Genomic DNA, 13,931 nt, shown 5'->3' on the forward strand with positions numbered 1-13,931 from the left:
ACGGATTCCTTCCAGGCAGGGAGAGGCTCAGAAGTGCCAAGGAGCACCTCATGGAGGGCTCGGATGAACCTTGTGGCGATGCTGGATGCAGGACCAGTGATGTCAGAATTTACGGAACGCAAACTGGGGCTGGAGTTTTGGAGCCTCCCCCAGCTGGTGACACTCTTGGAGGATGATCTGGGTCACCTACTCACATGGCACTGGGAATGTCACTTCTGGCATCCAGCACCAGATCGGGGACACAGTGCTCGTCCTCGTTGCAGCCGTTCCAGAAGGGGACCTGAGGGGACAAAGAGAGCAGCTCGGTGACCATTCTCCTGGAGATAAACCTGCCCTGATGCCCTGGGAGGTGGCACTTTGGGAGGTGACACCCTGGGAGGTAGAACTTTGGGAGGTGGAACTTCAGGAGGAGGCACCAGGGATGTGACACTTGGGGAGGAGGAATTTTGGGAAGTGGCACTAGGGAGGTGACACGTTGGGAGGTGACACCCTGGGAGGTAGAACTTTGGGAGGTGGAATTTTGGGAGATGGCACCAGGGATGTGACACTTGGGAGGTGGCACATGGGGAGGTGAAAATTTTGGGAGGTGGCACTGGGGAGGTGACACGTTGGGAGGTGACACCCTGGGAGGTAGAACTTTGGGAGGTGGAATTTTGGGAGATGGCACCAGGGATGTGACACTTGGGAGGTGGCACGTGGGGAGGTGGAATTTTGGGAGGTGGAATTTTGGGAGGTGGCACTCTGGGAGGTGGCACCAGGGATGTGATGTGACACCTGGGAGGTGGCACGTGGGGAGGTGGAATTTTGGGAAGTGGCACTGGGGAGGTGACACTTGGAGAGGTGGAATTTTGGGAGGTGGCACCAGGGATGCGATGTGACACCTGGGAGGTGGCACGTGGGGAGGTGGAATTTTGGGAGGTGGCACCAGGGGTTGGCAGCTGCTACCTACAGAGACCCTGAGCGAGGTGGGCCACCCATCGTCCAGCATGGGGCCGTGCTCGGGATGCTCCAGCTCGTAGTCGATGGAGAACGTCACCGGCTTCACGTAATCCGCCGTGTCCTGCGGCACACGGAGAACGTGGAGAGGAGCCCGGGGCCACCTGGGCTGGGGCAGCACCTCGGGGTGGCCCTCGAAGGCCACAGATCCGTCCTGCAGCCCCAGCCCAGGGCTGGGATGCAACAAAAACCAGATCCCATCTCCAAGTGTGCTCCAAGCCCCATCCATCCTGGCCTTGGACACTTCCAGAGGTCCAGCGGCAGCCAGAGCTCCTCTGGGAATTCCATCCCAGACAGGAATTCCTTTCTGGTATCCCACCTAACCCTGCCCTCTGGAAGCCCCTTGGAGCTCCTCCCCTGCCTTGCCCCGAGGTGCAGAGGGATGCTCTGATGTTTTTTTGGGCTAAATCACGAGCTCCACCTCCGTCTCCAGCCTCAAATTTCCCAAAAGTTCACGGCAGTTCAGCCGGGGCTTGGGGCTGGGCCAGTCTGGCAGCGTGGGCCTGCCTGGCTTCCATGAGATTCTCCTCATTCCCTGGGAATGTTTGGTTTTGGCCAGGTTTGTGCAGCAGCTGTTCCCCGCGAGCGAGGGATCCACCAGCTCCGCACCCAGGGGTGGGACCCTGCCGGGCCAGCGGGTGGCACGGGGACGCTCCATTCCTGATGGAAAACCAGCGAGCATTCCTGATTTTGGAGCAGGAAAAGCAGCCTGTCCCTGGGCTGAGGAGCACACGGAGCACATGGAAGCTGCAATGATGTCGCCGCCTGGGGACCCAGCAGCTGCCACGTGCCGGCAGCTCCGTCCCTGAGCACGTCGAACCGGCGGGCAGGAATTCAGCGGGACAAATCCGGCGGGATGAGGCTCGTTCCCACTCTGGATGGTGCAGAGAACATCTGCTCCAGACTCACCAGGACGTGGAAGGGGAGCGTGTGGCAGAGCTCCTGGCCGGCGCGCAGCTCCAGCGCCCGCGGCGCCGCCCGCTCGCCGCCGTCGTCCAGGTGTGCCCGGGGCGAGTAGCGGCGCTCGTCGATGCTCGTGTTGTACCTGAGCCCTGCGGGGACACACACCCCAAACCTTGGGCAAAAAGTTGGCCCCAGTGCCCATTCCCTGCTAAGAACAATCCAGGGAAACCCAGGAGGTTCTGGGAAAAGTTCTCCTCTCTCTCCAAATGAGTTTTGGGAATGAATCTTTGCAAGGCCCTGTGTAAAATCTGTGCGGGCGTGGAATTGTTCGCCTCTCAAGAGTTCCCGTGCTGGTCTGTGGGAATAAGAGCTCACCCCTCGCCGGGATGATTTATGGAGATCCTTTGGTTCCTGCACTGCTGTTTGAAAGAAACTGGAGATTCCCAGCCAAGCATGGATTTCAGAGAGCCACGGAATCTCAGACTGGTTTGGGAAGGGACCTCCAATCCCATCTCACTGCAGCTTCTGCCACGGCAGGGACACCTCCCACCATCCCACGCTGCTCCAGCCTGGCCTTGGGCACTTCCAGGGATCCAGGGGCAGCCACAGCTGCTCTGGGAATTCCATCCCAGCTCCTCCCCACCCTCACAGGGAACAATTCATTCCCAAAATCCCATCTGTCCCTCTTTCAGCTCAAAGCCATTCCCTGGCTCCTGTCCCTCCATCCCTTGTCCCCAGCCCCTCTCCAGCTCTCCTGGAGCCCCTTCAGGCCTGGAAGGGGCTCTGAGGATTCCCTGGATCCTTCCCTTCTCCAGGGAACATTCCCAGGGCTCTGAGGATTCCCTGGATCCTTCCCTTCTCCAGAGAACATTCCCAGGGCTCTGAGGATTCCCTGGATCCTTCCCTTCTCCAGGGAACATTCCCAGGGCTCTGAGCTCTCCCTGGATCCTTCCCTTCTCCAGGGAACATTCCCAGGGCTCTGAGCCCTCCCTGGATCCTTCCCTTCTCCAGGGAACACTCCCAGGGCTCTGAGGATTCCCTGGATCCTTCCCTTCTCCAGGGAACACTCCCAGGGCTCTGAGGATTCCCTGGATCCTTCCCTTCTCCAGGGAACATTCCCAGGGCTCTGAGCTCTCCCTGGATCCTTCCCTTCTCCAGGGAACATTCCCAGGGCTCTGAGGATTCCCTGGATCCTTCCCTTCTCCAGGGGAACATTCCCAGGACTCTGAGCTCTCCCTGGATCCTTCCCTTCTCCAGGGAACATTCCCAGGGCTCTGAGGATTCCCTGGATCCTTCCCTTCTCCAGGGAACACTCCCAGGGCTCTGAGCCCTCCCTGGATCCTTCCCTTCTCCAGGGGAACATTCCCAGGGCTCTGAGCTCTCCCTGGATCCTTCCCTTCTCCAGGGAACATTCCCAGGGCTCTGAGCTCTGCCTGGATCCTTCCCTTCTCCAGGGAACATTCCCAGGGCTCTGAGGATTCCCTGGATCCTTCCCTTCTCCAGGGAACATTCCCAGGGCTCTGAGGATTCCCTGGATCCTTCCCTTCTCCAGGGAACATTCCCAGGGCTCTGAGGATTCCCTGGATCCTTCCCTTCTCCAGGGGAACATTCCCAGGGCTCTGAGGATTCCCTGGATCCTTCCCTTCTCCAGGGAACATTCCCAGGGCTCTGAGGATTCCCTGGATCCTTCCCTTCTCCTGGCTGGACACCCTCAGCTCTCCCAGAGAGCTCCAGAGCAGAGAGGCTCATCCAGGGGGCGACTCCTTATTTCCAGGGGAAATAAAGGTAAAATCAATTAAATAAGGAAATCCCACTCAGTTTTTATCCCACAGGGACAGCAGCAGGGAAAAAAAAAAAAAAGCTGGATTTGACAGAGCAAAACTAAACTCCTGGTCTGAGTGATGGGAGCTTTTCCTTTGGCTTTGGATCCTGATTTTCCTGGGCCGGTGTTTGCTGCTGGCCCGCAGGGGCTGAGCCGCTGTCGCGGCCCCGCTCCGCTGACTCCCGGGAATCCGCCGGGGATCACTCGGGGTCGCGGCACCATCCAGGGGTTTAACGGGAGAGCTGGGCCATCCGCACGGATTCCCCGGGAATGGAATGTGGAGCGTGCACATCTGGCCAGCAGCTGTGTCCCGCGGGAGGCGGGAGGAGCCCCGGGGAACGCGGGCCGGGCAAGTCCTCTCCTGTCCCGCTGGCGTGACATTCCCGTCACGCAGAGCATGGAAAGGCAAATCCCAGGAGAGCTCAGCCCAGGGAATAGGTGAGGGACGGGGTGGGATTCATCCTGAGGGTGTTGCCTTGGCAGAAGCACCACCAGAACCCGGAGACTCGGCTGGGACAGGGACAAACGTGAGTGCCATCAAAGCGCCGGATGGACATGTGAGCTCCTCCAAGCTCCTGGATGGTTTCCATCCCAAAAGTTGGGTTTTCCACGGGGCTGGAGACCTGAGCAAGGCAGGAATTGGGGTTCTGTCCTTACCCACGCTGGCGGTCTGGAAGTGAGCGGAGAGGAAGAGGGCGGTGAAGCAGACGAAGGCCCTCATGCAGGTGGCCTCCTTCCCGTTGCGCCTGCAGTCCTTGGTGAAGATGTTGATCTTGGAGGGCTCGAAGCGGAGGCTGGCGTTGATCTGGACCACGCTGCGGGACCTGCGGGGTCAGGAGAGGCCACGGGATGGGCGCTGGCTCGGGATGGGACATCCTGGAGTCTCCCACAGCTCCAGCTTTGCCTTTTTCCCTCCTTTTCACGGAAGGTTGGGAAGACCAAAGGTGCTCTCCAAGCAGAGCCCAGGTTGACCCATCTCGGCTGGGCACAGCCACCCTCCGTCCCAGCAGCTTCCAGGGACTCTCCAAACATTAATTAACATTTGAAAATGTTGCTCTAATTAAACCAGACAGGAAGGAGCCTGGGCAAATCCCCACAAACCCTCCTTTTCCCTCCTTTTCATGGAAGGTTGGGAAGACCAAAGGCGCTCTCCAAGCAGAGCCCAGGTTGACCCATCTCGGCTGGGCACAGCCACCCTCCATCCCAGCAGCTTCCAGGGACTCTCCAAACATTAATTAACATTTGAAAATGTTGCTCTAATTAAACCAGACCTGAAGGAGCCTGGGCAAATCCCCACAAACCCTCCTTTTCCCTCCTTTTCACGGAAGGTTGGGAAGACCGAAGGCACTCTCCAAGCAGAGCCCAGGTTGACCCATCTCGGCTGGACACAGCCACCTTCCGTCCCAGCAGCTTCCAGGGACTCTCCAAACATTAATTAACATTTGAAAATGTTGCTCTAATTAAACCAGACCGGAAGGAGCCTGGGCAAATCCCCACAAATTCGGAATTTCTGGAGAACTACGGATGAAACCCAATGGAAAACCAAGCCTGGCATCTTTTCAGGGCCCGAGGGTAGTGAGATCCCACAGCCCCGTTGGGCAGCGGGTGATTATTCAGGAAAGATGGTTGGGAATGTTGGGAGACCAGTTTTTCCTGGAAAACCTTTGGCATGAGTTGGGCAGAGGAGATGGGGAGAGGGCGCCGAGGAGGGCCGGCTCACCAGAGCACCACGGCGTTGCCCAGCGAGCCCACGGCCAGGTCCACCAGCCCGTCCTCGTTCAGGTCCAGCTGCCCGTGGATGCTGCACCCAAAATACATCAGGCCCGCAGCGAGGCCGGCGGCCGCGATCCGCTGGAAAGGAACGGGAACGATCCAGGCTGGATCCCAGCAGGAGCAGCCCTGCCCGCCGAGGGATTGCCAGGCTGGCTCCGCCTCGCCCATGGAAACTCCCCGTTCCAAGAGGTTCTGCCAAACATGGTTTTCCAGGGAATTTCTCTTTGGAAGGGAGAAAACATTTGCCTTGAAAGCAATTTCTCTTTGGAGACACCATCTGAGATTTCCACTGGATTTGCCCTGCATGTTTAGCATTTATCAAAAGTGTAATAATAAAATAAAATAAAATAAAATAAAATAAAATAAAATAAAATAAAATAATAAAATAAAATAAAATAAAATAAAATAAAATAATAAAATGAAATAAAATAAAATAAAATAAAATAATAAAATAAAAATAAATTTAAATTAAATCCCGGGCGTGGATTTGTCCCGCCCCACCGATCCTTAAAACAGGGACAAATGGAATTTATTCCCATGAAGGATGAGGAAAACCAAGCTCGGGGAAGGCCCACCTGCTTGTACTTCTTCAGGATGGTGCCCTGGAATCCGAGGAAAACGTAGACGGCTCCTTGGTGCTCGTCCTCCAGCGGGGCCCCCACCACCAGGTCGTTGTAGGAGTCCTGGTTGAGGTCGGGAACGGCGGCGATGCAGGAGCCGAAACGGGAATTCTGGTAACTCTGGAGGTCCACCAGGGCTCCGCTGGGAACGAAGAGGTTCTGCCAAGGGGAGGAAGGAAGGGAGACAATTCCCAAAGGGAACAGTGCGGTGCGAGGGGTTCTCCAAGGAAGGAGGTGGGAGCGTTCCCAGGGATGGGGGATTTTGGGAGCACATCCCTGGGAATGACGAGCCCTGAGCCAGCCCTGCGTCTGCTTTGCACCCGACATAAATCATTCAATAGCAGTAATAATTAATAATTAATTAATTAAATTAAAAAAAACCAACATTCAATAACAAATACAAATTCCATAATAATAAACATCCCATATTTGTAATAAATTGTATATTAAATACAAATGTCACTATATTATTATTATTGTTTTTATTGTTATTACTCTTAATATTGTTATTATTGCTATTATTATTATTATTGCTATTATTATTATTATTATTAATAATAATAATAATAATAATAATAATAACTTTCCATAAATAATAAAGGGCTTTGTAAGCAGGGACTCCATGCTCCAGGCAGGCTCTGCATCCTTAATAAATTCAATAATAATAAATATTCCATACTCATTAAAAATTCTATAATAAACTCAAAGGTTATTATTATTATTGATAGTAGTAGTAAAAATAATAATATTAATAGCAGTAGTAGTAGTAGTAAATTCCACAAATTATAAAGTGTTTTGTGTGTAGGGATTCCATGCTCCAGGTGGGCTCTGCATCCTTAATAAATGCCATAAGAATAAACATTCCGTACTCATAAAAAATTCTGTAATAAATACAAATGGCATTATTGTTATAATAATAATAATAATAATAATAATAATAATAATAATAATAATAATAATAATAATAATAATAATAATAATAATAAATCCACAAATTATAAAGTGCTTTGGGTGAAGGGATGCCATGCTCCAGCTTGGGCTCTGAGGATTCCCTGGATCCTTCCCTTCTCCAGGGAACATTCCCAGGGCTCTGAGCTCTCCCTGGATCCTTCCCTTCTCCAGGGAACATTCCCAGGGCTCTGAGGATTCCCTGGATCCTTCCCTTCTCCAGGGAACATTCCCAGGGCTCTGAGGATTCCCTGGATCCTTCCCTTCTCCAGGGAACATTCCCAGGGCTCTGAGCCCTCCCTGGATCCTTCCCTTCTCCAGGGAACATTCCCAGGGCTCTGAGCTCTCCCTGGATCCTTCCCTTCTCCAGGGAACATTCCCAGGGCTCTGAGGATTCCCTGGATCCTTCCCTTCTCCAGGGAACATTCCCATCTCTCCCAGCCTGCCTCCAGAGGGGCTCCAGCCCTTGGAGCAGCTCCGTGGCCTCCTCTGGAATTGCTCCAGCAGCTCCAGGTCCTCCTGATGATCCCATTTCTCCCTAAATTCCCCAGTTCCACACCCTCGTGCTGTTAGGAGGTCTGGGAGCTCTGCTGCCATTCCAGTTCTCCCCTTGCAGGGCTGCAAGATCCCCCAAAAATGGGGATTTGGAGGTTTTTGCTCCATAATTCCAACTGGGGGAATTCCTCATCCCAGAACTCCCTTCCCATCCGCCCCACCTTCTGCAGGGAAGCTCCTTCAGGCACGGAAGGAGCTCTGAGCTCTCCCTGGCGGGAGCCGCGTGCCTGGGGGCGGTTTCTCCGGACGGACACCCGCGTTCCCACATGGCAAAGATCCCGTTGTCCCGTTCCCCTGAGACCCCAGCGGGTGACACGGCTGCCAGGGGCGCTCCGTGGCGTCCCTGCGGTGTCCCCGCGGTGTCCCCACGTGTCCCCGCGTGTCCTCGCGTGCCTCGCGTGTCCCCGCGGTGTCCCCACGTGTCCCCGCGTGTCCTCGCGTGTCCCCGCATGTCCCCGCGGTGTCCCCACATGTCCCCGCGGTGTCCCCGCAGTGTCCCCTCATGTCCCCACATGTCCCCGCGTGTCCCCGCGTGTCCCCGCGGTGTCCCCGCGTGTCCCCGCGGTGTCCCCACGTGTCCCCACGTGTCCCCGCGTGTACCCGCATGTTCCCGCATGTCCCCGCGTGTCCCCGCGTGTCCCCACATGTCCCCGCGGTGTCCCCACATGTCCCTGCGGTGTCCCCACATGTCCCCGCATGTCCCCGCGGTGTCCCCACATGTCCCTGCGGTGTCCCCACATGTCCCCGCGGTGTCCCTGCATGTCCCCGCATGTCCCCGCATGTCCCCACGGTGTCCCCGCGGTGTCCCCGCGTGTTCCCACATGTCCCCGCGTGTCCCCGCGTGTCCCCGGTGCCACTGACCCCCCGCAGGCTGTAGACGTAGACCTTGCCCCGCTCCCTGCCCTCGCTGAAGAACATGGGCGCTCCCACCAGCAGCACGTCGGTGACGCCGTCGCCGTCCACGTCCAGGGCGCCGATCTCGCTGCCGTAGTAGGAGCCGATCTGGAGGGGACAGGACGGGCTGGGAATGGCGCCACCGGCCCCTGGGATCCACGGGGACATCCCCACCCGCCACGGAGCCGCTGCGGATGCTGGGCTGGAAACGGGGCTGAGTGTTCTGCCGCCGTCTGCCAGAGCTGGGGCGGGGGGGCAGCTTTATTTACCTCTCCCACAGCCAATCCTCCCTCCTGGAGATCTCTGCTGTTAATGAGCCATTAATTATTAATTGTCTTCTGTTCATGGGCCATTCATTGTTAATTGTCTGCCCAGGGGAGGAGCCAAGCATTCCTACCTGGATACAATCTGACCTGGGAACAGCACAGCAGCCTTTGACCGCTGCATTCCCAGAGGAGCAGCTTTATCCCCACTGCATTCCCAGAGGAGCAGCTTCCTTCCCCCTGCATTCCCAGAGGAGCAGCTTTCTCCTCACTGCATTCCCAGCTTCCTTCCCCCTGCATTCCCAGAGGAGCAGCTTTCTCCTCACTGCATTCCCAGCTTTCTCCCCACTGCATTCCCAGGGGAGCAGCTTTCTTCCCGCTGCATTCCCAGAGGAGCAGCTTTCTCCCCACTGCATTCCCAGAGGAGCAGCTTCCTTCCCCCTGCATTCCCAGAGGAGCAGCTTTCTCCCCCCTGCATTCCCAGAGGAGCAGCTTTCTCCCCCCTGCATTCCCAGCTTTCTTCCCGCTGCATTCCCAGAGGAGCAGCTTTCTCCCCGCTGCATTCCCAGAGGAGCAGCTTTCTCCTCACTGCATTCCCAGCTTTCTTCCCGCTGCATTCCCAGAGGAGCAGCTTTCTCCCCACTGCATTCCCAGAGGAGCAGCTTTCTCCTCACTGCATTCCAGCTTTCTTCCCGCTGCATTCCCAGAGGAGCAGCTTTGATCTTTGGACCAGTGGGGTTGGAGAGGTGGTAATTCCATCCTCCAATCCACGGTCACCTTTGGAATTCTATAAATTCCAGATGTTTGAATAAAACTGGATCTTTTTCTCTTTTGAACTTACCAAGCTTCTGTGTGCTCATTCAGTGTCCAACAGCGACACGTGTGTATTTTTAATTTTCTTAGTAAAGAGCTGTTATTCCTACTCCCACACCTTTGCCTGGGAGCTCCTTAATTTCAAAATCATAATAATTCGGAGGGAGGGGGGTTTGAATTTTGCATTTCAAGGGAGGCTCCCGCCTTCCTCAGCATCCCCATCCTTTCAAACCAAGACGCTGGCTGCCGAGCCGCTCCAGCTCGGGAAAATCGAGGGACAGGGTTGGTTTATCCGTGGGGGAAAAGCATTGCGGCCTTCCCGGCCGGAATTACCTGCTCTCCCTTGAGGGCCTGGTGGATGGTGAGGTTCCTGTTGCCGTGCATGTCGAAGAGGATGACCTTGCCCGTGTGGTTGAAGCGCGGCGCTCCGGCCACGTAAATCCGCTCGCGCTTGGCGGAGACGACAGAGGAGACGGTGTAACCTGGGGAGGGATGGGCACGGAGTGAGGATTCCCTGCCTGCTCCCAGGACCTGGAGCTTTCCATCGGCTCCCAGCTGCTGACACGGCCACTTCCCAAAGAGGGGAGCTGAAAAAACCTGGATTTTTGCGAAGATGAAATCGCCCACGTGGACCCCAGCGGCCGCCGCGGTTCTGCCACAGCCGGGGCTGTGCCGGGAGTTTTAGCACTGCCCGATTCCCACTTCCCGTGCAAATCCTTCTTTTATCCAAGGCGAATCCGATTCCCGCAATTCCTGGAATTCTGGGGTGTTTTATTCCGTGGCTCACATCAAGCTGGGCAAACCCTCTGAGGTGCTGAGTGTTGGGAAGGTGCAGCTTCTGCTGCTCCGCTCCTCTGGGAACACCAGGAAAACTTTCCTGGTGCTTGATGTCAACATTCCCAGCCCAAGAAAAGCCACGAATCCATCAAAACCATTCCTCCTGGTGGAAATAACCCTGCCTAAGCCAACCACCCTGCTCAGTCCCTTTTTCCTTCTGGGATCAGCCCCTGGGCTGCGGCACTTCCGGATGGGATTTTGTAGGAATATAAAGCTGGGGCTGCCAAATCCCGGTTTTTAACCCCAAGTCCAGGTTCCTGAACCTTCAGGCTCAGGTTTAAATTCCAATTAAATCCTTAGAAGTGGGAACGGGATGCCCAGAGAAGCTGTGGTTGCCTCATCCCTGGAATATTCCAATCTCAGGCTGGATGAGGCTTGGAGAAGCCTGGGATAGGGGAAGGTGGAATGGGATAAGCTTTAAGTCCCTTTCCGGCCCAAATCATTCCAGAATTCTGGAATTCTATGGAACTCAAAAGTCTGGCTAATCATGAAACTGAATCACGTTCCCTGGGATCACATCCAGTTGAAATTTGAGCATCTCCAGGGATTTCCAGACCACTTTCACTGCTCACCAGCCTGACCTGGGGTCCCCCTTTCCCTAAAAATTCTCCTCCTGGAGGGATATTCCCAAACCAACCATCAGCCCTGAGTCCCCCCGGCTGCTCCTCAGCGGGATCCACCAAAATTCCTTAATATTCCCAGATTTCTCACTGCAGGCAGCGGAAAAGAGAGCCCAGCTGAGCTCCCGCAGCGATTCCCACGGGCCATCCCAGCTCCGGGGGACACCCTGCTGTCACCCCACAGCTGATCCACGTGTCCCCATTCCCAGGGAAGAGCCTCAGGCGCTGATCCCACAGAATCCCACCTCTCTCCCCGCCACATCTCCGAGGAGAGGCTGCGTTTCACAGTCCAGGCTGATATTTTTATCCCAGAGCTCCAGTGGCTGCACATGGAACGGATTAACCCAGCAGGTATTTCCTGCCTAGGCATGAAATTCCATCGGAGCTTTGAAACCGTTCCAAGAAAAGCTGCGGATAACCCGCTGGCTCGGCTGCTCCTGAATTTAAATCCCATTTGTGCCCCGCTCCGGGGTTGGAGCCGGGCTCTTCCCAGGTGAGGATGCTCCTGTGCTGCATCTCCCATGAGGAATATCCCGTGCTTCCTATTTTTTAAGGATAAAATCCCGAATTCCCTCTCCGTGACACCGTGGCCTCGTTGAGCTTTCCCACCTAAATAGGCTCCGTGGTTTTTCAGCTCCTCCGGGAATTCCTGCAGGTAGGATTCCCGCAGAGGAATCACCTTCCCACTGCTGGTCTCCTTCAGGACGGCTCCGTTCCAGTCGTAGGCTCCCACTGCTCCCAGCAGGATCCCGTCCTGTGGGAAAACGGGAATGCTTTGGTGGGATTTCTTCCCAGATGGAGGTGACCCCATCCCTCTGATCCCACACAGACCCTTCTTCCAAGAACACCGGGAGTGCTGGAGGGTTTTAAAAATGCTGGAATGACACTTCCAGCCTCTTTCTGCTTTCCCAATGTGTTTTCCCCACAGGAAATTTCTCCATGAAGATCCCAGCGTGTCCTTCCCAAGAGGTCATGGCATTGGGAGGATCTGCTGCAGATCCTAAGGGATGCTCGGGTCTCCCAACACCTCCTGTCCCACGGGATAATCCAGCAGCACTTCCTTATCCTCCTGTTAATTATTTAACTCCGTAATTAATAATTTGTCCCAAATCCCAATCTCCCACTTGGAGCGGGGGCAAAAAAAAAAAAATTCCACTATTTCCCCACTTACTTCCACAACGTGGGATGAAAATCCAGTCTGGGACATTTCCAGTCCAAAGGAGATCTCGTTCTTGTTGGTTCCTTAGAACAGAAACAAAAAATGGAATTTGTGTTTCATGGAGAGTTTTCCTTTCCGGGAAGGGCGGAGCCATGGTGGGTTCCCATCCCATTCCAGCCCTGCCGTGGCCAGGGACACCTTTCCCTATCCCAGGCTGCTCCCAGCCCCATCCAGCCCGGCCTTGGACATTCCAGGGATCCAGGGGCAGCCACAGCTGCTCTGGGAATTCCATTCGTGCCCCTCCCCACCCTTCCAGCCAGGAATTCCTTCCCAAAATCCCACCCATCCCTGCCCTCTGGCAGTGGGACCCATTCCCTGGGTCCTGTCCCTCCATCCCTTATCCCAAGTCCCTCTCCAGCTCTCCTGGAGCCCCTCCAGGTGTTGGGAAGGGTTCTGAGCCCTCCCTGGATCCTTCCCTTCTCCAGGGAACATTCCCAGGGCTCTGAGCTCTCCCTGGATCCTTCCCTTCTCCAGGGAACATTCCCAGGGCTCTGAGGATTCCCTGGATCCTTCCCTTCTCCAGGGGAACATTCCCAGGGCCCTGAGCTCTCCCTGGATCCTTCCCTTCTCCAGGAGAACATTCCCAGGGCTCTGAGGATTCCCTGGATCCTTCCCTTCTCCAGGGGAACATTCCCAGGGCTCTGAGGATTCCCTGGATCCTTCCCTTCTCCAGGGGAACATTCCCAGGGCTCTGAGGATTCCCTGGATCCTTCCCTTCTCCAGGGGAACATTCCCAGGGCTCTGAGGATTCCCTGGATCCTTCCCTTCTCCAGGGAACATTCCCAGGGCTCTGAGCCCTCCCTGGATCCTTCCCTTCTCCAGGGAACATTCCCAGGGCTCTGAGGATTCCCTGGATCCTTCCCTTCTCCAGGGAACATTCCCATCTCTCCCAGGCTGCCTCCAGAGGGGCTCCACCCTTGGAGCAGCTCCGTGGCCTGCTCTGGAATTGCTCCAGCAGCTCCAGGTCCTCCTGATGATCCCATTTCTCCCTAAATTCCCCAGTTCCACACCCTCGTGCTGTTAGGAGGTCTGGGAGCTCTGCTGCCATTCCAGTTCTCCCCTTGCAGGGCTGCAAGATCCCCCAAAAATGGGGATTTGGAGGTTTTTGCTCCATAATTCCAACTGGGGGAATTCCTCATCCAGGGCAACTTCCACAGGGAAGCTCCAAGCTGGACAGAGAAAACTGGGAAACTCGTGGGGAGTTTGTGAGCTGATTTGAGCCCAAATCCCCCAAATTCAGGATGTTTCATTCCCAGTGTGAGCCCTCCATTTCTGTTCCAATTGTTCATTCCAGGCTGCATTTTTCTCCTGAAATTCGGATAAATTTAGTCTGGGAGAGCAACAAAGTTGTCACAAGAGCTGACATTTAAGACAGAAATATTTCCTGATATTTCATTTCAGCCAACAAACCCGAAATCCCGACTTTATTCCCATAATCTCCTGATGTCTGGCACCCCAGGGAGCTCCTGTGTGTGGGTTTTCCTGTTTACAGCCCTGGAATTGGATGGATGAGGAAGACGCTGACGCCCAAATTCCCCCCATACCAAAATCTCCAAGGTTTTCTATAAAAAGGAAAATCCAAGCCACCAGAATTCCGCTGCCCGGAACGAGGTGTGCCCTTTGGAAAAGGGGATCTCTGCTCCTGAGGGAAGCTCCAAATAAAGACAT

At 55.2% G+C, this 13,931-nt stretch overlaps 1 protein-coding gene across 1 annotated transcript in view; it reads right to left on the minus strand.

Moving 5' to 3' along the window:
- The window catches only part of ITGA11 (integrin subunit alpha 11), a 45,158-nt gene that overhangs the window by 12,382 nt on the left and 18,845 nt on the right, over positions 1-13,931 (minus strand). Inside the window, exons 10-19 of the mRNA XM_077785962.1 lie at positions 12,216-12,286; positions 11,654-11,798; positions 9,921-10,069; positions 8,479-8,619; positions 6,070-6,273; positions 5,442-5,572; positions 4,379-4,545; positions 1,906-2,048; positions 950-1,060; positions 195-280 (exon numbers count right to left, since the gene is read on the minus strand). Coding sequence (XP_077642088.1) covers positions 195-280; positions 950-1,060; positions 1,906-2,048; positions 4,379-4,545; positions 5,442-5,572; positions 6,070-6,273; positions 8,479-8,619; positions 9,921-10,069; positions 11,654-11,798; positions 12,216-12,286 — 1,348 coding nt within the window. The remainder of the gene's footprint in view (positions 1-194; positions 281-949; positions 1,061-1,905; positions 2,049-4,378; positions 4,546-5,441; positions 5,573-6,069; positions 6,274-8,478; positions 8,620-9,920; positions 10,070-11,653; positions 11,799-12,215; positions 12,287-13,931) is intronic.

Source organism: Lonchura striata, chromosome 11 (genome assembly GCF_046129695.1).
Source record: "Lonchura striata isolate bLonStr1 chromosome 11, bLonStr1.mat, whole genome shotgun sequence".
In the NCBI taxonomy this organism is placed as follows: Eukaryota; Metazoa; Chordata; class Aves; order Passeriformes; family Estrildidae; genus Lonchura; species Lonchura striata.